This window comes from Botryllus schlosseri, chromosome 10, assembly GCF_051294905.1.
Source record: "Botryllus schlosseri isolate E-star chromosome 10, Bs_hap1, whole genome shotgun sequence".
Classification (NCBI taxonomy): Eukaryota; Metazoa; Chordata; class Ascidiacea; order Stolidobranchia; family Styelidae; genus Botryllus; species Botryllus schlosseri.
The window spans coordinates 10303564-10328482 of NC_137245.1; the positions used below are offsets into that span (position 1 = coordinate 10303564).

A 24919-nucleotide genomic window follows, 5' to 3' on the forward strand; every position below is an offset into this window, starting at 1 on the left:
TTGACATAGTTTAAAGGTCGATGACGTCGCAACTGTAGAAATCTCGGCATTAAATTGCAACTGAACTATCACATCGGCCTTGATAGCGACTCATTGACCAAGCTATACCGTATAGCTTTGGCGCATCTTTGCCTTTCTGACTTTTGCAATCATGGAACTAAGCGACGTAGGCGAAGGGGTCTTTGCCGCCGAAATGCTTCTTCGCAAGAGAACGAAAAAGGGCAAAGTGGAGTTTTTGGTGAAGTGGAAAGGCTGGCCGATGAAATACAACACTTGGGAGCCGAGGGAGAACATACTGGACACGAGGCTCTTGCAGATCTTTAAAAAGCAGGAAGAAGAAGCGGAAGCCAAGAAGAAATCGAAAGGGAAAAAGGCGATTGTGACAGACATCGCTGATTATCCGTCTACTAGCATAGCGGAGGACCCAGTGATCCCCATTGAGCCTGTTGATGATAATGCGGACATTGTGGATGAGTCTGTTGTTGAGATTAAAAATGGTGGGGAGCCGGAAACCAGTGTTGTAATTGCGTCTACCGTGGAGAATCTGGAGCCAGTGCAAACAGCCGTTGAACACACTGTAAATTCTGAAAACATAATGGTGCCACAGAGGTACGTAGTGCCAACGATGGCGCGTCGACCAGGCCGTCCTGCAGGCAAAAAGAGCGGAATTAGACGAAAATTAAAGTCGAAATCAAAAACGGCCGAACGTTTGGCCCGAGTGAAGCAGTCTTTCTCAAAACGCGGCATCAACATTGCTTCTGGATCTCTTGGTTTGAGGCGGTCCGCCAAAAGCTTGCTGAAGCGCAAAAAAATAATTCGTAAGCACGCGCTACGATCTGGTTTAAACCCAGGCAGCACTAGCGTAACGCCAAAAGTCCAGAAATGGAAGGACAATTTGTTGTCGGAGGCCGAGGAAAAACCGGAGTCGCGTGTTTCCGATCCTAATTGGACCGAGAAGGAGATCATCGTGACGGACATTACTTCAAAGTCGGTTACAATCACGTTTACGGAGTGCCGACAGCCTAACGGCTTTTTCAAAGGCAAAATTTTATCTGACCACCCGCCTGTATGACTGTACCGGCCGGTGTCTGTACAGTGTACTTTGCTATACCACCACCTGGTTCGAAATGCCTTGTCTTCATTATAAATCGTCTCCTAAGTTGTTTCAGGTGATCTTGATTAAGTTAAGTTAATGTAAGAGAATAATCGCACAATGAAGCCTTGTTGATGAAGTTTTCCTGGTCGTTTCTAGCTTGAAATCCTTGACGTATATGTTCTCTCAGCACAATTGTTAGGTCTTGTACTGCATCTTAGGTACACTATTGTGTAAGAGACCTGTTGCTTTATGTTTGTATAGTTTTTAATGTGAATCATGTTGAAGTGCTTCTTTTGGCCTAGTAAAAGTTGATTGTGATATTTCGCAAGCAAACTGATGATAATCTAATAGCAGTAGCCTATTATTGATATTGGGGTTTACTATTGGCCTGCCATCACCCTCTATTGCGAAAGAATGTTGTTTTGGGAATGAATTGATCACAGGGCGGCATGCTTCGAAAGTGAGTCATCTTTGGGTGAAGTCTGAATTCATTTGTATCTTGAAATGACAAATATTTGATGAATCAGTTATATATTTATCTGTGTCCTTTCAATCCTCAAATTCCAATGCATTGGTATCGACTTTAGATTTGAAAAAAGCTAGATCTAGTCTAATCTAAAAAGCTAGATCTAAAAAGCTAGATCTAATCTAATTAACATCTTCTGATTCTCGGCTAAGACTTCCAAGTTATGCGGCGTTGTGGACAAGATGTTGTTTAGCAATGACACTACATTTGTCCAAAACCTTTATGGCTTATTGCAACATTTTTTGTGAAAATGTGGTCTTGAATTCGATAAGTCATTACCAGACACTAGTATGAGACCTCGTGCCTTTGGATGAGGTGTTTCTAGATTGTATGCTCGAGTCGTTTTTGAAATTTCATGCACATGATGTCATATTTATTCATACCGTTGTTGATCTACAATTTTTTTCCAATTCTCCACTAGTTGCTGACGATTACACCAGGCGAGTGTCTGCCGAAAATATTCGAGTTTATTTCGGTATGGATATACACTAGTGACTAGTCAATGGAATATTGAAGCTTTGTACCCCTAAGAATCTATTCAAACATAAATAGTTTTCAAAACATTGACTTGAACATGTCAAACACCCCCTAGTGAATTTTATCGGAGTTACGTTGCTGTAATTTCGTGTTGAGCCTTCTGTCGATATCTAATTGTGGACAGTTTGACATGAAAAGTAATCCGTTTCATGAAACAAATACTTGGCCCAGTGACCCAGCCAGACGTGCCAGCATCTGTGATGGAATCTTGAAGTATGCCACAATAATTATGAGGTCGAGCTTATACTTTTTGTATCACCTTGTGACAGTTGTTCTCACTGATATCTACAAAGTAAAATTCAAGTCGCGAAAAGTATGTCTGCAACATAACACATACGGTAGTCCTCTGTGCCCACCTTTGCGGGATTCTGGTCCCTGTGTTTTATGCGTAAACATGAATCTCATGATGACATTGTTGAAGCGCGGTAGCAAGTTTACGTTGAGATTGGAGAAATTCCTGCATTGTGTTTTTACTGTATTATAAAATTGTTGATTTGTAGGTACGCATACGAAATAAAACACTGTGGCTTAGCGTCGGTGACCTGAATTTTGCGGCAGTGCGTGTTACCTTCCTTCCAAATAGGCCTACACATCCCCACTTTCAGAACTGCGCTGTTTACTGTGTTGGAATCTCGCAATTTAGTGCAGATGTCGCTAGTAGCACTGTCAGTAGCAAAATCAACTCAGCTGTTGTATATTTGCATTGGCGGAACACTTGACTGCACTAGTTTGAAAATAGCCCTAGGACCGCACATTATGCATATTCAGTCAAGTTGAGAGAACTTCTTACTTGTACTATTTCCTTTGGTCGTATTTCGTCGGCTGTTATTTCGAATCGATTGTATTCGTAGCTGTAAATATTGCTTGTCCCGTGTTAATTTCACTGAAATAGCAGCGTTACGCAAGTTCCGGGATTTCTAGACTGGTCCACGATCAGGTCTGCATCGGAAATTTAGTAGCAATAATTGTTTAATGAAAACCTATCTTGAAGTGATGCTGTCGTCAAACAAGTGTGTCAAGCATGTGCGCAATCCTGTGCGTCTTCCAACCTAGGCCTGTTTTATGTCTTAGTCTGCTACCAAATATTTAAACTCAAGATGAAGTTACTATAATATGTACGAATTCTTCGCAATTTCTGATGTCTTGCGGGGTCTCCTTCTCTGAGCAACAATGGACGCAATTTTCAACTCATCTTGAATTACCTACAAATATTTGCGAAACTAGCATTCATTGTGAGCTATCTTCTTCATATCGTGTCCGTTTCAAAATCTCGCTAGTCGAGATTTATGACGCCTTTTCGCTTGCGTCGATGTTGTGAAAGTTATTTGCAACATGAAGATCACTGCTTATATTACTGCTGCTCTCAACAATCATGATGTTGCGTTGAAGTTTATAAACTTTGCAATTTGTAAATTTGTTAATATTGTAAATGTGCTTTGCATTTTCTCATCTGACTCACGCCCACACACAAAATTATTTTTCTCAGCGTTTGACGCAGGCTTCCCTTATTAGTTCGTGTAGCAGCTGTTTTGCTGATATGGAGGCGGCACTAAATCGGAATGTGCTGCTTCGCGACTTGAACGAACATATCACCTGCTTCATATGTGCCGGGTACCTAATCGAAGCCACGACGATCGTGGATTGCCTGCATACCTTCTGCAGGAGCTGCTTGCTCAAGAGATTGAAGGCGAAGCAACACAATTGTCCGAGATGCGGGAATTTAATTCATCACAGCCACCCTTTGCAGTATATCGGTGAGTAATGGTGGTCCTGTTCAGTAACGAAGAAACTTCTACTTTTCCATAGTAGGCTACTCAAGTAAGTTTTTCCTGCTTGAACAACTGTCTCGAGTGGTTATGGTTTGACTATTTCCATTTCGTCTTGAACACTTTGAAGTTTCAATCCTGAAAAATAGAAAGTGGTTTTGAGATTAGTTTGCGGCACTTTTATTAGTGAAATTGTGATGTATTCATGAAGAAATATACCTATTGGTAGTGTAGTTAATCATTTTGTATCTGTTGCAAAGATTCATCATGAAATTTCGAATGTAGCCGTTTGCTATTATCTGCTGAATGTACGAGACTTATCCACCAAATTGACTTTTTACTTGAGTACTTTTCTGACCTTTCATTTGCTACTTCCCCTCCAAGTCATTTTGACATATCTTGGAAGTTTCTACTTGTAATTGATTCAAAATAGAGGACATTCCATTGCCTCGTGAGCTGCAACGGTAATATGGGTAATATATATATAGGCTAGTGTTTGTTAGTAGGCCTACATGGCGGTATTTCTAGACTTCTGTCAGTAGCTTGTATCAAGTCTTAGAAAGAGAGGCTATCGAAGAAGTCACTGATGCTCAGTACTCAAGTAAAGTGATACCTTAATGTCCTCAATCCTCTACTGCCTAGCAAAGGGTGTGTACTATTTTATCATAGAAAAATGAAGTCGCATTGAATTGCGCGAAGAGAATCACAGGATTAATTGAACTTGAATTCGGGAGACAATTTGTAACTTGAATTTGCATGTCGGCGGGCCACCAACACATACTACGTAATTGAATTACGTGTCGATAGTCGCACAAATTTCCGTATACGGCCGCTGGTTGGCTATCCCTGCCTTACCGGAACTGAATTAGTGATTTCTGAGCCGTTTCAGAACTACCCCGGGTTGTGGTGAAACATGAAAATAGAAGATGAGCTAACTCGTATATTGTTGAACAACACGTTTCAAATATACCTTGTCAGTCTTTAAAAAAATTGCAAGGTGTGTGCCCTGTCTTGTGCTCAAATGCCGTCGACATAGTCAGTGTTGCTACTTAAGTAGAAGTATTTATAACTGGTTGAATTTCTAGTCAGTAGGAGGCCTAACAAACAACTTTACAAGAAGAAGTAGCTGTTTCCAGCACATGCCAAACCTACTTCATGTCTAAGAGGGTAATGATGATCTGAAAAGTAGGCCTACACGAGTAAGTAATTTCAAAAAGTAGATTTGATCGAGTGGTCACATACTTAGCAGCTAATCGTAGGTGGCTACATTCGAAATTGGTAGTTGCATCTTCTGTACTAATGTAAAATGACTGATAGTACCTCTATTACATATGGGTGGAATTTTTGAAAAAATATTCAGTTTCTGCGAATCATGAGGATATACCATGCTGTTCTTGTAAAAAATTAACTGATAAAGTGATGCAAACTTATCTCATAACTGATGCGCAGACATGGAAGTATGTCAAGTAACAATCACTTGAGTAAAGATTGCCAGTAGACAAAACCTAATTGAGTACGGTACTCCTAAAAAGTATATACAAGTACTCTATTACCTTTGCTAATGCACGAAGACTAATATGGCCGCAAGCCTACGAGTGTTATCCTTATTGGACTAGTCCTATACTCTGCAACCGTAATACAGCGACTACATTGTCATGCAATTTTGAATGGCGCTATCTTGTGACTCACCACGCTGGGGCCCAGAATTTGAACCACCCTCAATTTGTGCTTCTTGTGCAATTTATATATGCATATATCTTAACGTTAACTTGTCGATTATTTTTATAATTCGGTTAGATTGTGAATGGCAGTGAGTGGTTGACAATCTGCACGACTCGTTATGCTCAACTCCAGCCTGTAGTTTTGTCTTCCAAGTATCTATAATGTGGAATTTAGAAAATACCAACTTCAATTCTTGTAAATTCTAAGTTTCCGGGCATACAGCGAATAAATCACAGTGTTGCAAAGCTCACTAGGTATTTCGGTACCCTGAGGGACAATTGAAATCACCACTTATGTCACTTTGCGTCTTCAACTTGAAATCGGCCGGATACGAGGCCGTTTCGATTACACGTTTCGACTGCCCAGTCTCTTTCTCAGGCTACGACAGGACTCTGCAGGATGTAGTCAACAAACTGGTCCCGAACCTGCAGAAACGAGAGCTCAGAAGAGAGTCCGATTTTTACGACATGAAGGGAATGAAATGTCCTAGATTGGAGGAACCCGATGTGAAAACAGAGGTGAAACACGCTGTAAATTGTGCTTTGGTGGTCCCGGTAGTGAGTTTCATTGCATTCAGGACATCCTGCCTTGCAGTAGGCTAATATTCATTTAGCTTGAGGACTTTTCTGGTGCGCCTTATCAAGAGTTAGGCACAATAACAAGCACAAAAACAGAGATTTACATAGTTGAGCCAATTATCATGATGATTTAATTTTGAAAATATCTATAGAAGATGTCAGCTCTACCTATGCAGTAGTGATAAAGAAAATTTATGAGAATCTAACTTTGACTAGAGCTCATTTTGAAATTCCATTGCTATGCCATACTTTGTCAAATTGGCGTTATATGTCATGTAATTATCTGTTGATTATGCTTGCCAATGTGCTGTGAGCTTCATGCGAAAATTCTCCAAGTTAAATAAATTGAACTGCGTTGAATTGAAATCCTGGAGCAATATTCAAGTTTGGCACTGCCAGTCGCCTATGCAGTTATTGATAAGGATGGAAACTCCCGCACCTAATGCATCTGGATTCTAAAATTTGCTTTATCCACATTACCTGAATACACTCTCGATAATGGTACTGTGGACTTACCACCATGCATGAGGTTAAGGATGGTATCTTAAGTGGACACTGCGTTCTACTAGTTCAAGGGAGAGCGAGACTAAACTTGGTTCCCCAGGGGACTTCACTCCTCCACACCTCTTGCTTGAATGACTTGCTCAAAGCCATTTTCTTGAACGTTGTGCACAATTAATTTGTCCTTGGAGAGAGTCTACTCCCATTTGATAACTATCATAGTATTGTGTTTAGCATTCAAATACAGGGTATTAATTCCTATTTTTCGACAACTTGAAGGTTGTGGCATTCTGGTAATGTGTTTGGTATCTGTGCTTGCGGAATGTTTTACATAGTCATGCACAGGAACTGCATTTGGCGCAACAATTATTAGAAGTCGAAGTTATTTGCAATCAAATCGGTCTCAATGATTTACACTTGATATCGAACGACGTACAATATTGAAATGCCTTTCCCGAAATAGGGGTGTCTGTAGGTCGGACCACACCATAATTGGCATGTCATGATATTGAATAACAATTATGTTGGTAGCGTAGTGGGGACCAAACAAACAAAATACGCAAAACAAAGCAAGCAAATCCAACTAACTTCTGATCAAAACTATGTTGATGACATGTTCACTGTGGTTGCAAGGAGTGGATCCTCATTGCATTTGAAAGTGCTGAAATCATCAATTATTCAAGTGGCCAATCCCAGTTTCTGTATAACTTACAAATATCCCGTTAGTTAGCTTTGCTTTGCGAGTTGTCTGTCGTTTTTACCTTAAGCGTTGCTACGACTTTGCCATACTTATACTTGAAAGTTTTCAAATTAAAAAATAGGTTGATTCATTTGGCAATGATAATCAATAACATCATTTTTTTGAGTAGATTTACATCAATATGGCAGTAGTAGTTCTGCAAAGAAAATATTTGGAGATTGCAGTCACAGTGGGGGGCGGTAAATCAATGTTTAAAGTTTCTGTTAGAGTCGGTGGCTAAGTGAACCGATTCCACAGTCCTGAAATCAGTTTCAAAAGTTGAGTTTTTCGCATACTTAATTTCTTTCAGTGTGCATAATTATTTTAATTTCAATGAACAGGTTGTTTCGCTATCACTCGGCAATTAAAATGTAGTAAACATATCATTTGTGAGTAGATCTACAGGGATGTTTGTTGGAGTCATAGTTATGTGAAGAAAGTATTGACGATTACGTGATAAAGTCTTATTTTCCATTAATTTATTTCAGACGCATTCGACACAAGACCACGAAAAAGCACAGGACTACCACCGCAGCGGCGAACAGGTCCAGATATCTCTTCAGAGAACAGACACCAAACTGGACACCATGGGCAAGCCATACCTGGTGTGTTCCGTCGACGCCACGATCAAGATACTGAAAAAGTATGTGGCGAAAAAAATCGGCATGGGCCCCACCCAGCACGCGGAACTTGACATTCTGTGCAACGACGAGATTCTGGGGAAAGAGCACTCTTTGAAATTCGTGCTGGCGACGAGGTGGCGCTCAAAATCGCAGCCACTTTTGCTGGAATATAGACCGCGCGCAGTTCTGCTGTGAGGATGGAAAATGTAGTCTGTTTGTTCCGAGAGAGGTTTTATAAGTTGCTACTTGCCTTGAATGCTTGGATTGAGTCACCGTCATTTCTACTTTCAGTATTGATCTATTTATGTCGCCGGAATTGCAGTTTAATAAAAATTGCATGTCACAGTGGTAGATGAAAAAGTTGGTTTTAGTCTGATAGCGTTAGTTGCTTCTGGATTGTAGGGTTGATCTGTTTGTTCGTTCGATATTCAAGGTGATTCAACTACATTGGTCATTTACACCACGCCAATACTCTATTTTTGATTCCGTGTTTACTGACTTGTAGCACGGTCCACTTCTAGGCTTTTCATAAGAGATCGCTTACGCTGATCACATGGCGTCTTGGAGCCTAGATAAATCTCGCCTAGATTAACCTCCAACACTTGAGCAAGAGTTCTGTAGTCGGACTCGAACCCACAACCCATAGGTGTTGCAGACTTGATATTTTCAAATCCACATCTGGAATCGATTTTGTGATATGTTGAAATTCAACCAAGGGCATACCTGGTGATTGCTGCGATTTTATTCAAAGGTCGCATAGAATTTATAATAGTTGAAAGATTCCTGCCAAGTTCATATTCAATTCTAGAAAGAAAAAAAAATCGCCATCCTCCTCTGGTGTCTGGTCAGATTATTCAGATCCTAATTCATGTTTATCACTGGTTCACTGCATTTTTCATCTCAGCAATAGGCATATTCTAACGAATTACTTGCACTGTGGAATTGAAAGGCATCATCAGCAGATGTGGCCAAAGCAGTCAGCAATAGCACTGAAGCAGGAATGATGTCATAGGTTTATACACAAGAAGTGATGATTCTAATCTAAAGCATTCCAAGCTACTGTAAGTGGAAGTAGTTGATCGAAATCTGTAAAGTACTGAAGATGGCAGTTTACTAAAGTGGATTTGGTCGATGCATCCCGTGCTTTCAGCATTTAATCGGAGGACGTTATTTGAAAAAATAGGAAAGGACGTAGTTTATTTTTGTCCTTGATGTTTTTTGCGGCATATACACCGACTCATGATACACATACATACGATCTGTGCATATGTGTACCATGAGTGCATGATGTGCATATGCCGCTGGACAAGGAAGTGCAGATATGGCCTTTACGGCTTTCTAAGTCATGCACCACCCCTCCATGCTATCCCAGTAATGCATGAGCGCTAAGCAGGGAAGCCATGGATACCAGTGTTGCTAATCAGGTCTTTGGTCTGACCCGGCCGGGGATCGAACCCACGACCTACCGATCAAGAAGCCGGACGCTTAACCATTACGTTATCTTGTCGCTATCCTTCTGACTAACGCAAAATGACTCCCGCCCTTCCAATAGGTGCAATATATCTAAAATCCACGCGTTTACTGTGATGCAATGGTTGTTCCACCCAGTTATAATACCTTCACTAGTAAAGGTCACGTTGGCATACCAGAGAACTGTTTCCTACTTTGGCGATCCGATGTGTCAAGTAGTTTCGCCGAAATAGCGTCAAAGTAAGCATGACCTTGAGTAGTCCGAAAATGTTGAATCAAGCGACCTCTTTACTGACCACCCGTGGTTGGCTAGTGTGCCGGCGTTGAAGAAGCAAGAGTGGCAAATGACAAGTTTCCATATTCTCGGTTGTGTCATGCGGCATAGAACTGAGGTGGCTATGCCCAGAAGCATATCAGGCGCAAAAGTGACCCAACTTGGAAATAATACAAAAATATATAAACTATGAAGGATGAAGATATGCGGAAACTAGAAATCGCCAAGTTTATGTATCAGTTTCACTGCGGTCGTTGCCCCGAATATTTCAATGACTTCTTTACCTCTGAATCAAAAGCGCACAAGTACAACACACGCGCGTCCACGTCGTCCAAATATCATATGATCGACCGAAAAGATCATCGCTCCATCAAATATGCCGGACCTGATGTGTGGAACAGTATCCCGCCGGCCATCCGACAGTCGACGAGCATGTCCAGTTGTCCACATTCAAGTCGAAATACAAGCAATTACTACTTAATAAATACAGTCCATCCTCAAGATTACCGGACCACGACTGACCTATCGATCTCGCTTCCCATGACATGCCGCCCTATTTCTTGTCGCATTCTTTTTCTATACTATCTTCTTTACTTTCATTCAGTGTGCATGCCTCCTCTTTACATCGCCTAGGCCAAGGTGGGTGTCAGATTCCATAGACTACTCCACTGGCGTAGCCAGCGAGGGGCGAAAGGGGCGATCGCCCCCCCCCCCAATTTTAGGAAGATTTTTCGTAAAATCAATAAATATGACATTATTTTAGGGCAGATGAATGCAACCTAAAAAATTCTTCGCGCTTCGCGCGATTTAGTGTCCATGCTCATGACTGTCTTGATTTTATTATCGGTCTCCCGAAAAAAAATCTTCCGCAAATACCCACTATTGATTTTAGCTGCATTCTTAATTATGAGAATACAACAGTACCAGTAGATACACGAAAGTAACTCAAGGTCGTTGGGTTGATTGAGTTTAGGGTTGTCAGTTCAGTATGGGGATTGGGGACTGTTAGCTCCGACAATTCCCGTTACGGGACACACGTAGACATATAAAGTAGGTTACATGCGACTCCGCAAAGTGCGCTCCCAAAATGATTGACCAACCGACGCATGTATTCGATATAGATTTTCGGGTACTTAAATGGCTGGCGCCTAATGATCCTGTCCCTGCCATCAGACTTCTACGACATGAATGCGACTGGCACAGGAAAATATCACCACCTCCCTTTAAAAAGTGCTAATTTGAAATCGCACGAGTCTGATCAAAGAAATTTTGTAATTTGGTATGGTATATATATCAGCAATTCCAATCTCTAAACTAGCATCAATCTTTACCAGATGTCAGCACTAAATAACCATGCTTCAACGAAGTAATCCACTTGCTCATATACACGCACCAATATTATTGATCAAACATGTACGTTCCGGGCGACTCGGTCCGAAATGCACACTGCTTTTCAACTGGAAGCTTCCATAGGGTATGTGTGTGCGTGCGTCTAAGAATCGTTTGAATAAAGGATAGTGATGAAATTGCCCATGGCAGGATGTACGGTTCTGCGAGGTGTTCCCACGGGAGAGCTTCCCTAAACTCATAAAAATCCCCCCCCCCCCCCCGCAATAAAATATGTAATTCTAGCTACGACCTTGTGTGTGAGAGATCTCTTGAGTGGTGACAGCTTTCTCCGCAAGTCATGAAGTAACAGCAATAAATGACAACTGTCCCGTCCAGCGTCCACCCTATACAAACTCTAAATCAGTGGTTCTCAACCTTTTTGTCGTCGCGGACCCTCTTTGCACCTTCACGTAGGCTACCCCGGTGGACCCCCAGTTCTTATTTCAAATTTGCCTCTATTATCATGCAACCTTCATCTGTCTTGTGCAATTATTATCTGTAGGCTAGTGATAAACAACAGCGAAATGACCTTTCTTGAAAATAACACCGACTTTTTATTATTTTAAAGCGAATTCTGTAGCTGCATTTCTTGAAATACAGGGCTATGTCTTGAAAATCCACGTCGTCGATTTGATATGAACGAGTGCCGAGAATCCATTTCCACAGAGATAGGTGGTGGCGAATGTAATAATAACGCGTAACGCGTCAGACGACACATTTGGCTATGATGGCAACATATACATGGATCAATATATCCTCCAGCCTAGTCATTTCTATCTAGCAGCTCATAGTGAAGTTATTCTGGAATAGCGGTCGGTGTATTTCATAGGAAAAAAGGAACTCGGCATACAATTATTTCCAAAACCCCAGCAAAACATCCCTAAACAGCAATGTGTTCGTATAAGTAGGCTATTGGCAATTAAAATGACTTTGCACGGTGGAATATTTCATCTCAGACGGCCATTCTCTGTTTATGTGAGTCCTGAACTTTCAGCAGTTATGAAGCGAATAAGTGCTTCATCATCTCTCTAATTTAAAACAAACCAAAAATAGTTTATTATTATTAGGTTATCAACCATTTTGCAAATTTGGAGTTTTCGTGGATCCCTTGAAAAGGCTTTGCGGATCACCGGTTGAGAACCACTGCTCTAAATAGTCTTGCCGTGTGTTATGAACATAGTTCAAGTGTACTAGCCCTGAATGTTCGATGACACCACTTCTATCAGCTTTGCCGGTAAATCTGATAATGACAATGTATTTGCAATATGCAAGTAACAATATAATAAACAATTTTCATTCTTTAACCAAAAAATTTGCGCGCTTCGCGCGAAAGTATTGACGTCACAGTTTTCTACAATCACACATCACTTTATATGAGCGGAATATATGCATAAAGATCGCCTCAGATGTTGTGTTAATCATCCAATAAGGGCCCAAGACCATCGTTTTAGCCCATTTTTCCTTATCTTTAGGTGGGAGGGGCTCATTTACGTCATCGAATTTTTCGCCCCCCCCCCCCAAATATTTTTTCTGGCTACGCCCTTGGACTACTCCTTGTCGCTTCGACATCTTCCTGTCTTTTCATTGTATCGCATTTTTGTGGTGTATTGAACTGATAAAATTGATAATAAACCAATGATGATGATGAACTAACCAAAATACATGAGACGCTAAAGTAAGCTTATACAATAAGATAAAGCGTGACTGAATCAAACAGAGATAATAGGCCTTTTGCAGGACTTCGATCACGTGACTAGATACGCATAGCAACAACAAATTGGTTAGCAAGCTACTTTCTCGCGCACCTGCTTCAGTGCTAAATATCGCATAGTGTACTGTTGATTTCTGGTTGTAAACGTTTCGGAAATTTGTTGTAGAAGTCATCAGAGATTTACCTATGCTAGATGTCAATTCCGTACAAAGCACATAGAATGATATCGTCAGAATTACGCAGAAATCCGTCGTTAACGTAGCCGTATTTCGGATACAGTATATTATCGTTTTCGGGCTGTAAACGTTCGCAAGTGTCATGGAGATGCGCAAGGATTAAAATATGTTGGATGTATTTGATTCATGAACTATGTAAACTCCTTGCGTCAAAATGATCGACATTGTAGCCGTTATTTGGTAGTCAACTATGATTTTATGACACAAAATTTGACATTGCAGGACATTGACTGCGTGATATTTATTGCAGCATTAAGTTAGGTGTGGATAGTATACTATAGTTGTATTGTAGCGGTAGTTGGTAATCATTGCACCATTTTGATGATTGATATCGATTGCAATATATATAGGATACTGCTATTTTTAAGCCCAAGAGACAATGACTGCCAGTGCCAGTACGTTGATGTGTTATGAATTCATGCAATGTGCTACATACCATATATATATTAAATATCCTAAGCTATTGTATGACTTCTCAGTTAAACAATTCAAAATATTTAGACCTCTACACCTATATTACAAGTTATTGATCATTCTGTCATGCTGCCAAGTGCCACTACCCAAAGGAAAATGATCATCAGCTCCAATTGAGGGTGAAACAAACTGTCCCGGGGCCTGGATTACTTGATTGATTGCCTGGATTGGATTACTTCACTCTATGGCACAGTGCAAATATCTTGAGTTTCAAGACATATGGCTATACCACATGCATTCAGATTAATGATCTGATGAATTATCCCAAGAGAGCCGAACATAGGGAACTAAGAAATTGATGATGCCCTCGTCAAGAATTCAGCCTGGAGCCAATTATTATCACCACATAAAATTTGGTCATGCGGTAGAAGGCAGCGTGGTTTCGTGCCAACAGAAAATGTCAGCAGATGATCTGACCACTGACTAACTGTCCTGAACTTCTTTCCCGATGTTGATGTCTGCTTTGAAAATGATATTTCATTTGTGTACAGCAAGACAAGCACTCTTCCGTGGATGCTATGAATATGTCTAGACAAGTGGCTATGGAGGTAGAGGAAAATACATAGGCATAACAGTCTCGGCAGTTATTGAACTTGATAAGGTTAACATCCATTTTTCTTCAACTATTTCTTATGCTCTGGGTATCGAATGCACAAAAATTAATAAATCGATCTTCTTTGCAAGTTTATTTGTAAATTCAATGAATCAAAGAATATCATAAGTTCAGAATATTACGGAGTCAATGCGAAAGAAACAATGTTAGTCGTCTTTAGAGGATGTTTTTGAGTTGGTTGAGCCAATACACAGAGGGGGTCAGCAACGAAGTACTATTTTACCTGAGTACAAGCGTCATTATGAGTTTAGGCTATTTCCACTTCTACTTGACACTTTTTAGGTAGTACTTTTTTGTCAGGTTTGGGATTTTGTCAACTAGAAAGTAGCTTTGGCGCATGATTGCATCCCCTTCAAGCGTGAGGTTGTCATAACAACTGGGCAAAATAGCCCCAGTACCACGGTAACTAAATTAATTTTTGAAATTTGCACTTATTTGTGGTGTCATCACCCTTTTGCATTGATCAAGAAGATGCAACATGCAATGTTTACAGTTGTCACATGGTATCAATTTCTAACACTAAGTGACCCTCAACCAAATCTACTTCATGTAACGAATTTCTTGACCGCTTTTCAGAAATTCATTTCTACTTCCACTTGAAGTACTTTGGACATGTCCTGGAAGTAATTAGTGCTACTTGTACTGGAGTATAAATTAAGGCATTAGGCTACTTCTACTCGGTTCCCAACAATGACCACGTTGACCACTTCTCGGTATAGGATGACCGATCTTGTCACTGCGTTTGAGCTGCTCTAAGAGTTATATGATAGTTACTTCCCTTAGTTCGCTAAATATCGCACATATGTGACATCAACTATTTATCAAAATCGAGTGTGATTTGCCAAATCCACTTCAATCGCAGTTGCGAAGTAGTGGTAATAAAATTGGCATTGTATAAGGCAACAATAAAGTGCACTGATTTGCTTAGTCTTGACGGCAGGTTCTCCCAAAAGATACTTCCGATGTGTTCAGCGACATTTGTTTTATAGCAGCACGCCAGCACCCAAACCAGCAGACAGTATATCCTGATCCTTGCGGGTCCCAGTTGCTTCAGCCATATCTTCCATCCAAAATCAGGCGCCACAACAGACAAATAGTACTGCTTGAACTAACAAATACTCTTACTAGAATATAAGCCAATCGCTTTACTTCAAATGCATAAATTTAAGTACATATGATCAGAGTTGAGTACCGTAATACGACTACGTTACCGATGGATTTCTGCGTAATTCTGACGATATCATTCTAAATGCTTTGTACAGGATTGACATCTAACATAGGGGAATCTCTGATGACTTCTACAACAAATTTCGGAAACGTTTACAACTAGAAATCAACAGTACACTATGCGATATTTAGCGCTGAAGCAGGTGCGCGAGAAAGTAGCTTGCTAACCAATTTGTTGTTGCTATGCGTATCTAGTCACGTGATGGAAGTCCTGCAAAAGGCCTATTACAAACGAGTGAATGAACGTCAATATGGTCATTTGGTCAAAGTAACTATATATAATATAACGGTAGTTTGAGAGCAGACACTCTAAACCAGGGTCACCAACGCGGTGCCCGCGAGGATAAAATGAGTCGCAGTAGCAAATGTTCAAATGAGAGATTTGAAAGTCGAAGCGGAGTAGGGTCTTCTATGAACAGCAGTTGGACGTGGGTCAGTCGAACGCAGTTTTCGATCGGGGCGTTGCTCCTCTTCGTCCACACGGACGCGTAACAGGAATATTTCCTCGTCTCGACGCTGAAATGGGCGCTTCGGCACACAGTGCGGCGACGGCACTGAGCTCTGAAACGCACGTGTGAGTCCCGGTCAGTGAGAGTATTTTGTCCTTAGCAAGGGGTGGAAACCCTGTCCAGTGCTCTGAATGTGTCAGTGAAGAAAGCCAACTGAGCACGGATAAACGGTGGGAGTGAGTGGTGATATAGCCCGTCGCAATAATCAGTACCCAAGAAGTAGCTCTTGCTTTCAATAAGGTTGGTTACCCTGCAGTTGCTTTTTAAATGATGAGTACAGTAGAAATCCAATGTATTACGAAGTTTCCGCTCCCCACACGCTCGCTTAGGCCTACCGATCCTATTTTGCGAAAACCTATATCGCGGCATCAGTTGTCCTTCCCGTGGCTGACGGGTATTGTTTCGTAATAAACAAGCAAAGAGCAGCGGTCGGATAAAGCATCTTGATTTTAAATGCGAATGAAATTGAAGCGTAGTTGTCTACATTTGCGCGCAAGTGAGTACAATTATGTGGAACTTTAAAGCATTTGACCATGGCGAAGATTTTATTCTGGGTGCATGTTCTCGGGTTGCTGATCGATGTTTATAGCCCCTTCGAGAGGGCGAACTTTTATTCCATAATAACCGCATGGAAGGCCTTGAAGCTTTTGTTCCGTGTGGACTTAGTTCCACTTGAGTCAATACATACGAGTTATCTCAATAGCAACCATTTCGAGTGACACATTAGCTCGCTATCAATTGAGGCTAAATGTGCACGTATTTTTCTTTATGTGCTGGGAATAGCCTAACCGATCATCAAAAGCGCTCTTCGTCGTCAGTGACTATAGGCCTATATAGTATTTCGTTATTTGTGAATGGCAAATTCTTATGTAGCTGAGTTGATAAACTTCCTTAGCTGGTATGAAACGACACGTGAGAGGAATACTGCCTTATAGGCCTACCTCTATTGGATTTCAGCAACTCGCATTATAGGTATCAGCCCAACAAAAAGTGCAGTGACATAGAATGGTGGGCTTGATATCTTTTGCAAAGAAGAAATGTATGAAATCGTATTGTTCTCGCACTGATAGCATTCACTATTCGACTATAGTCGAGTCTGGTAATATCCTTCAGTTTCCGAAGGAAGTTAAAATTCGTGCTATGATAATTTTATATTCAATATTCATTCTTGACATTGCTTTCTTGAACATTTGACCTGGCATGCGCCCGACATCAAAAACATGCACGGTGCTGGCATTATTACTTCGCATCCACCTTTTGTATTATTAAAACACAGTAACGAAGTCAGAATCCGTGTTCTTTGTCACATATACAATCGTGTACATTTGCCCATGGTCATTTGCGATTTCGATAGGTTACTTATATGTTAAATCCGATACTGCAAAACATTTTCATATATAATGCCGTCAGTGTAACCGCAAAATGATTTGTCAAATTATCGAGGGCTAATTTGTATCGATAGTACAAGTAAAAGTGTCTGAGTCTAAGTATACCTTGTATGAAATAAAAATTATGTGTTATATCTAGTGTAAAGGGTACATTCCGTCTTCGGGGATATTGCGTTCCATTATTTTGAAATCAAACACTCGTAACAAAGACCCTTTGTTTGATCCAAGTAGGTCTTCGGTGAATTACCACTTTATAGCGGTGATCCCATTGAGCAGAAACGGGCTAAATGAAGAAATTAATAAGATATTTGCAATTCTTTGATATCCTGCAACACTTTTATCTTCATTTACGTATCTTATAGCAAACCCCGTCTTCTTTGATGCATGTGATATTGACTGACTTGATGCGCTAATTTCACGGTGAGCACAGAGCCGTCATATTTTGATTGTCCTGAATTACATATGTTAGCTGCCCTCAAAGCATGAGGACAATCCGGTCAAGTGATACAGGGCATATAGAACGGCTGCAAACCGACAATGCTGGAATTAGAGTAAAAGCCTGCCTGCGACTTAGTGCTACCCAATATCAGGAATTGCATTTCAGTAAAGAACAGAGATAGGGATAATGTTATACTACGTTCACAGTTTATATGTTGCAGGAAGAAATTGTAACCATGATAGAAGTAGGAGACTTATCAAGTGGGGATTGTATTGTTATGCATCATGATAGTTTTACTTATACATATACGTAAGATATGATCAGATGTCAGTCATACTGGACATAGATGCAGCCAAAATGGAGAGGCATTTATACTGAAACTGGATATCCGATTAATTATAATTTTTGTCGCAATGAACTATATGAGAACTAGAACATCGTGACTTACATTGTCAACCAAATATTATTATTACCGGTATTAATCTATTTCCAAGGTCTAAGGCTCTCGTCCTGATTGATTGAAGCACCAGCCGCGCTTATCCATGCAAAATGCTCAACTCAACGGGACTATGTTTCATCTACACCAGAGTCATCCGCGATATTTATATTTAAGACTGTGATCTTTATCTTCCAGAAAACTCATACAATTATCCACAGATTGAGCCAGTATGGCGTCAAGAAGTGCAGGTACTCTGATCACTACCCACAATGCGACATATACACCACCATCGTTGATGCCGGGGTAAGGAGCCCGATTATATCGGACATTTTTATATTCATAAGATGGACGCATTTTGTCCGGATAACGTCCGTCAGCCTTTTCGGAATAAATAGGCCTATGACACAGCGATATCACCATTCAGCTCCTTAATCGAATATTGCAATCCATATATGGTAGGGGCTCTCAAACATTGACTGACTCACGTCAGTGAATCCTGGTTCGAGTTGTCATTAGTTTCCTGCAGTATTCCAATGCAGGCATCCTGATCGGTCATACCTCCGATCTACAATAGCAGGTTCTAACAGAATGCTCTCGTCAGTGGTGGCTTTTGGGGTGGGCGAGATGGGCGGTCGCCCCCCCCTGGTCGAAGGGCCTCCCTCTTTGGTTTAAGCGATTTTTTCAAGGATTATAGCGAATAAATGTGGAAATCCGTGTACCAATCAAGAAGATGTTTTCGTATAGATATGTCAATGATCATCAAATCTCTGCATTTGTTAGAAAATTCCCATATCCCGATAATCATCACGTCTCTACATGCGGTAGAAGTCCATAGTTTGGATGTAGTCTATGACCTTGCACACATGCAATTGTAGATATGGCCTAATCCAACACCTGGCTCAAACCTTGACGTGGTGGTAGATAAATAATAATAATAAAAACATATATAAAAGGGGGGTCTGGGGGGGAGCCCCCCATAAGTTACGATTACATACTTATAGGGGCCCCTCCGGGAAGTCTCGCCCAGGGCCCCCCATTCGTAGGGCCACCACTGGCGCTCGTAATTGCAATACAATGTACAATTTGTACATAACACAATTATAATAATCATAAAAATGATGTCCAAGCTGTTCTGATCATAGTCATAACCATTTATAAACATGACATATATTCGTTACGAGTTGCTTGATATCGCTTTCCAATATGCATAGGTGTCGCATTACGGCTGCTCAGCAACCTGGTCATTCTCATTTTGATTTGGTGAAGTTATAGTTAAATGAAGATAAATTTCAGTCATATCAATTGTATCAGACAAGAGGGCCGTTCTATCCTATAATTTGTTCCAGACAACTTAATCAAGGAAGTCGTTGTACTGTTACAGTTACAGAGGATATGTTCCGAACCTCATGTACAAATACGGAGACACATACGGCAACGCTACGTTGAAGCATTTTCAAGACTTCAGATCCGAGACGCTTAGTCAGAGTCGCAGTCCTCTGGCGAAAGGGGGACAGGTCTGCTTATAAGCTTATTCGTATAAACCAGTGGTTCCCAACCTTTTTCGACCCATCGCCCCCTTTTCAAGGTCAAAACCGATCATCGCCCCCAAAGTTTTGTGTACCGAAAATTGGGCATACAAACTGTACTCACCGGCGGGTTGACTAAAAAAAAAAGGTCAGCCGTTTTGACGCGTCATTGTCCCCCTATCGCCCCCTTCGCTATTTTCGCCCCCCGTCGCCCCCTTTGTCCATTTTCGCCCCCTGTCGCCCCCTTCGTCATTTTCGCCCCCCTAGACCGCCAAATCGCCCCCTGGGGGGCGATATCGCCCACGTTGGGAACCACTGGTATAAACGAATTCATCGGGACTCACGATCTATCAATCAAGTGGATTGTTATCGATCTTTGTGTTATGGAAGAGGGTTTGCTGCATCGATTGGAATGATTGTGTTTGAAACCGGAATCGAAACCATGGAATAATTGATTTTTGCCCTTGGAGGCATTGCAATGCACACCTATTACCTTAATATACACTATAGTGGCTTATATAGTTCGCTACTAAACAGTGGATATTGAATGCCTATATCTGTTCAATACCATCCCGAGCTGGTCAGATTTAATACTTTTTGACGGCTGCTACGAACGCCTAACAGATTTGGGCTCACGTGAAGACGTACTTTTATAAAAGTATCGCTGTGATCTCGCATGTGAATACGTACGTATGCTAATTGCAACACAAATCTTTTTTTTTCCCTTCCTGATTGAAAAGATCATTGCCAGAGTAGGCCTGGTCGTCATTAATCAGATTACGCTTGGTTTGGTGTCATTGAAAAGATTTCACTTATGGCGATGTTCCAAATGTTCCATAATTTTTATATAATAGTCTATCTTTTATGTTAAATTTTAATCAAATCCACTGCAATCTTTATTCCACAAACCCCTTATTTGCACCCAGTGTTTTTAGGTTAGGTTTTGAGGTTAGGTTAGGTTAGGTTAGGTTTTGAGCCCATGAATAATTTGGCACCACGGGAGTCCCCGATATCATTTGTAATTTCATAAGAACAGGACAGAACCGTTATAAGTTCATTTTAGTAAGGTTTTAATTGAGTTACCAAGATCACCCGACTAAAGAGGAACATGAATAGAACGTTCGCACCATCCGTAGCTTTTAGCGTTGTCCACCAAGAGAACTGCTCTAACTAATGCATAAGATACTTGATTAAGGCCACAGCTGGCATTATCTATATACATTATACATCTGTATGGTTCCCCATCGGTACGGAGATGACAGAAATGGATGTATGTGTAATGTGGATAGTATACTGATGCTATAACTTGGTGCACTTATCCTTTTGCTTCACAGTATATATATCTTGAAAACGCATCAGTACTATCAATCTTACTGTCATCGAGAGTTCTAAATTTATTGATGACCATTTCTCTAGAGATATATAATATCGCGTTGAATTTCAGTTCCCCACCATCTACACGCACGATCCGGATCTCGTAATCGGAAACAGATCACGGACGCGGGAAAAATATCGAACTTCAGCCACTTGGTCGCGATTTAATTTAGACTACGACAGAACGCGGGGTTTGGACACATTCGATGCGGTGAATATTATATCATTAGCTTGGCGAGCAGCCAGCGATCTAAAAACAGCATTTTACTCGCACAATTGTCGATTCGCGTGTTAGCATCGCGACAAATTTACACATCCTATTTATCGTTTGTGTGTAGGCTTATGTACTAGAAATATATGTCTTGTTTTGCGCTGGGGCTGGTTTAGAACTGAAATGTTATAAGGTTTGGCCTTCGAGATAAATAGATAGTAACGATCATAAACGATAAGCTAATGCTAATGGGGGTGATGAATGGCAATTATGGGTCATTTTACCACCGGGAGTGAATAGAAGTTAAGGAGCTCGATACTATAGAACACGTGATATTTTGATCAAGGAAAAGTAGCCTAAGATATATATGATTGTATCTCAAATAAATTAGCATCGCAACCATAATATATTTTATTTCTTCTTATTCAACTGGCTATAACAAAATAACACCATTTTTGATAATGGTAATTAAGAGACTTCGTGATTTGTAATAGAACCATTTCCTTCTCAGCCCTGTCAGTTTTAATGCTGAGGTGAAAGCATCCAAGAATTCCCAAATTTGAACTGACCAACTAGCCACACCAGTTTTGGTATCAACTCCCTAACATTTTACTGTTGAGGTATAAACTTGATTAATTTATTCAGCATATATCTTGTATTCAGCTCAGTCAAAAGCACAGAGACAATTATCGAGACAAAACGGGACTGGTACCGCAACAAAATTTATTCGTTATCCCAGTTAAAAACGAAGAAAAGTTTGCCGACCTTCCTGGAATGTGAGTATACAACTTTATCCTGTGATGTCGCTTCTTCCCTGAAACCAGTGGATATGGTACACGTTTCTGTGTGAACAAAATAGCACGAACGATCCCCTGAATTTAGATTATTTGTTTTGGTTTGCTACAGCTGCATTTCACTGTCAGTTGTCTTTGTTTTATTAACCCTTCTTTTCGTTTTACGTTTTTGCTAACACCTCACAGAGTGCCTAACGACAATGCGCTTCGATCTAACAACACGCAGTCGACTTCCGGGTGGAAACCGGTTAACAAACTCGGGCCGAGCGACCACAGACACGTGTGTATGTTCTTCAGAGAAGGGAACAGCAGCCTGGTTTAAAACTGCACTCATCCGGAATGTATATAAATCAGGCATTCAATTGGTCTAGAGGCCCGATCTCTACTGCATGTGCAATTATGCATGTACTCAGTAAAGCCAGGATCAATCGTGAACTGCCTTTAAGTTGTCGAGGAAATCTCGTTCAGTTTGCATGCAGTATTATATAAATTTTGTTCGCTATACTGACCCTGCTGTGGTTTCTATAACTTATGACACTAACACTGGTAGCTTATGATGTAATTTTGCCATTCGTAATAATTGCAAACTGCGAATTGAGTGCCTTGTGCTTAGCAATTCTATTATTTACTTATTCTGTCGAGTTTGCTATTAATGTTGTGATTTTCGGCTGTCGTTTGCGCTTCAATTTTCATGACATCTCTGCACCAGATCTGGCATACTTTATAAAAAATTGTTTCTTGACTTCCGTATAGTTTAAAATGTATATACCTCTCCTAAACATGAGCAGTGTTGGGTTGACATACCGACCGTAGCCAGGGATATGGTATCCTCAGTGTCAGGACATAATTCTTTGTACGGGGGGTGGGGGAGGTTGTTTAAGTGAATAGTTTGGACACTAATAGCCTGATTCGGATCACAGTTTCGAAAACAGATCAACGTTTGGGCGTGAGATGAGGAGAGATGAGTGACTTATCTTGACCGACTGCCCAGTGATATTTGATACGAATTTGGGCATTTCCTCAAGTAATTTCCGGGATTGGATTGGATTTGAAGTGGTGAGGAAAGCCGTGACAACATTTGATATTGAGAAATATGAAACTGCTTCATCATTGTTTTAAAGGCTGCGTAAGAAATGTCTCATTTCAAACAGAAAGCTGCGCCTTCGTCATTGAAATAATTTGATTATAATGCATTTAAGTTTCCGAACTATGGATTGCTGACAGTATTCTGCTGAATTATTGAAGTATTTGTATGTTACTTTATATTAGGCATACTGTAGCTGATAGCACATCATGTGGCAAAACTTGAATAAGCCATTGTGGAATTATGCAAACACGCTGCATACCAGAGGTGGTCAAAGTATGGTCAGTGTCCTACTCAATTACAGGTACAACTAGCCATTTCCCTTATTTGTCAAAACTTCTTTATTTGGATATCAGTATCAGTTTAATAATATTTTCATGATTTCAAAACACGACAAAACTGCGATACAATGGAAAGATAGTAAGGTGTCGAAACGACTTGGAGTCGTCTTTGAAATCAGACACCCACCTTGGTATACTCGAAGTAGAGAAGAGGCATGCACACTGAATGAAAAGTAAAGGAGAGAATATAAAAGGCAAGCGACAAAATGAGGTGGCGGAAGGCGAGATCGATATGCTAGGTCGTGGTCCGGTAATCCTGTAGGATATAGAAAATGAAAGGCATCTAAAGTCCCAAAGTAAGTTGTTTTCAAAAGTAGATGTGATTGAAGGGTCGCAAACTTTTAGCGCAGCTAATGGAAGGTGGCTAATTCCGATATTGCAAAGCTAATGGAACCACCAATAGGTAGAATGTTCAAGGAAATATTCGATTACCGTTATGCCGGGCCATCTCACCAAGTGATTATGACAATTTCACTCATAAAAGTGGTGCTAATCCCAAAACAGCCTTTTACTTTTCAAAATTTAAATTGCATAAAGTAAGTATTAGGGATGGTGTGAACCTCTGAAAAGTTCTGTGTGAACGCGAACGTGAACCTCGTGACGTCATATTGTTAATTCTAACCGTACGTTTTAGTGAACTGATCGCCTATCTATATCAATGCACAGTTGTACACGTTACCTGGCGACGACTCGGGCCACATAATGCCACAATTCTGAAGTACATACTGACGCTATAAACGTCGCCAAATCTATGAAATGGGGCAATCAAATTATATATATTAATCCCATAAAATCAATTCTTTCGTCGTTTTGCCAACAATTTCGACGAGGACTAGCAAAGCAATATAAGCTTACGCCTTAACGGTTTAGGCCAGACCGGATAATGTATTCGGCGTCTGAGTATTGCTACGTTGATATTGAGCAAAATGTAAAACTTGTTTCTATACTTGCTACCGATATTGCCACATGAACAAGTTCTACAGCAGTATCCAACACCCAATCGCACGGATTTGGTTTTTATGGTACAATAAACTCATGAAGTCAAGATTGACTCCGTACGCCTGCTAGATTTTTTACATCTGACAACGATATCAATAAGCATCATTCGCTGAGTACATGCAGTGTATTTCGCTCTTGATGTTGTGTGATTGCGGGTCGATCTCACAGCACACAGAGTCACTAAATATTCACAAACGGCAATTTGGATATTTCGAGCAAACTTTTGTAACAAAGCAAGTTAAATTATTGAGATTGTCAAGGTTCATGCTCGTTTGGTGTTGACTTTTTATCCTGCCAGCGCCATGCATAGAGTGGTCCGCCGTTGAAATGCAA

General features: G+C 40.6%; 4 protein-coding genes and 1 long non-coding RNA gene across 8 annotated transcripts in view; 4 read left to right on the forward strand and 1 right to left on the reverse strand.

Moving 5' to 3' along the window:
* Positions 1 to 24919, forward strand: part of LOC145449116 (ciliary microtubule inner protein 2C-like) — a 231067-nt gene that overhangs the window by 205699 nt on the left and 449 nt on the right. Inside the window, exons 1-6 of one of the 3 annotated variants that reach the window (XM_080327593.1) lie at positions 16364 to 16487; positions 18453 to 18560; positions 19639 to 19771; positions 21228 to 21368; positions 22032 to 22144; positions 22349 to 22941. In XM_080327593.1, coding sequence (XP_080183719.1) covers positions 18487 to 18560; positions 19639 to 19771; positions 21228 to 21368; positions 22032 to 22144; positions 22349 to 22484 — 597 coding nt within the window. In that variant the 5' untranslated portion in view covers positions 16364 to 16487; positions 18453 to 18486 and the 3' untranslated portion in view covers positions 22485 to 22941. Of the gene's footprint in view, positions 1 to 16363; positions 16488 to 18450; positions 18561 to 19638; positions 19772 to 21227; positions 21369 to 22031; positions 22145 to 22348; positions 22942 to 24919 lie in introns of those variants that run through there. The other 2 variants (XM_080327590.1, XM_080327592.1) reach the window with 2 other exon arrangements.
* Positions 1 to 24919, forward strand: part of LOC145449112 (F-box only protein 28-like) — a 187760-nt gene that overhangs the window by 81401 nt on the left and 81440 nt on the right. The window lies entirely within an intron of this gene.
* Positions 128 to 3645, forward strand: LOC145449110 (uncharacterized). The gene has a single exon (XM_080327584.1). It carries the CDS (start codon positions 152 to 154, stop codon positions 1070 to 1072), a length of 921 nt encoding a protein of 306 aa, XP_080183710.1. The 5' UTR covers positions 128 to 151; the 3' UTR covers positions 1073 to 3645.
* LOC145449114 (polycomb group RING finger protein 3-like) lies at positions 1116 to 8436 on the forward strand. The gene is made up of 3 exons (XM_080327588.1): positions 1116 to 3913; positions 6026 to 6165; positions 7954 to 8436. The coding sequence occupies exons 1-3, from the start codon at positions 3589 to 3591 to the stop codon at positions 8281 to 8283; spliced, it is 795 nt and encodes a 264-aa protein (XP_080183714.1). The 5' UTR covers positions 1116 to 3588; the 3' UTR covers positions 8284 to 8436.
* On the reverse strand, positions 14010 to 16350 carry LOC145449127 (uncharacterized). Its single transcript, XR_013918143.1, has 2 exons — positions 16241 to 16350; positions 14010 to 16043 (listed from the first exon to the last, which is right to left on the reverse strand). It is a non-coding gene; the product is annotated as an uncharacterized LOC145449127 (long non-coding RNA).

Bases quoted from the DNA above. Each gene is read 5' to 3' on its own strand.
- LOC145449110 (XM_080327584.1), top strand. From the start codon at position 152: ATGGAACTAAGCGACGTAGGCGAAGGGGTCTTTGCCGCCGAAATGCTT.
- LOC145449114 (XM_080327588.1), top strand. From the start codon at position 3,589: ATGTGCTTTGCATTTTCTCATCTGACTCACGCCCACACACAAAATTAT. The intron at 3,914-6,025 runs GTGAGTAATGGT...TCTCTTTCTCAG, and splicing joins CCACCCTTTGCAGTATATCG to GCTACGACAGGACTCTGCAG. The intron at 6,166-7,953 runs GTGAAACACGCT...AATTTATTTCAG, and splicing joins AACCCGATGTGAAAACAGAG to ACGCATTCGACACAAGACCA.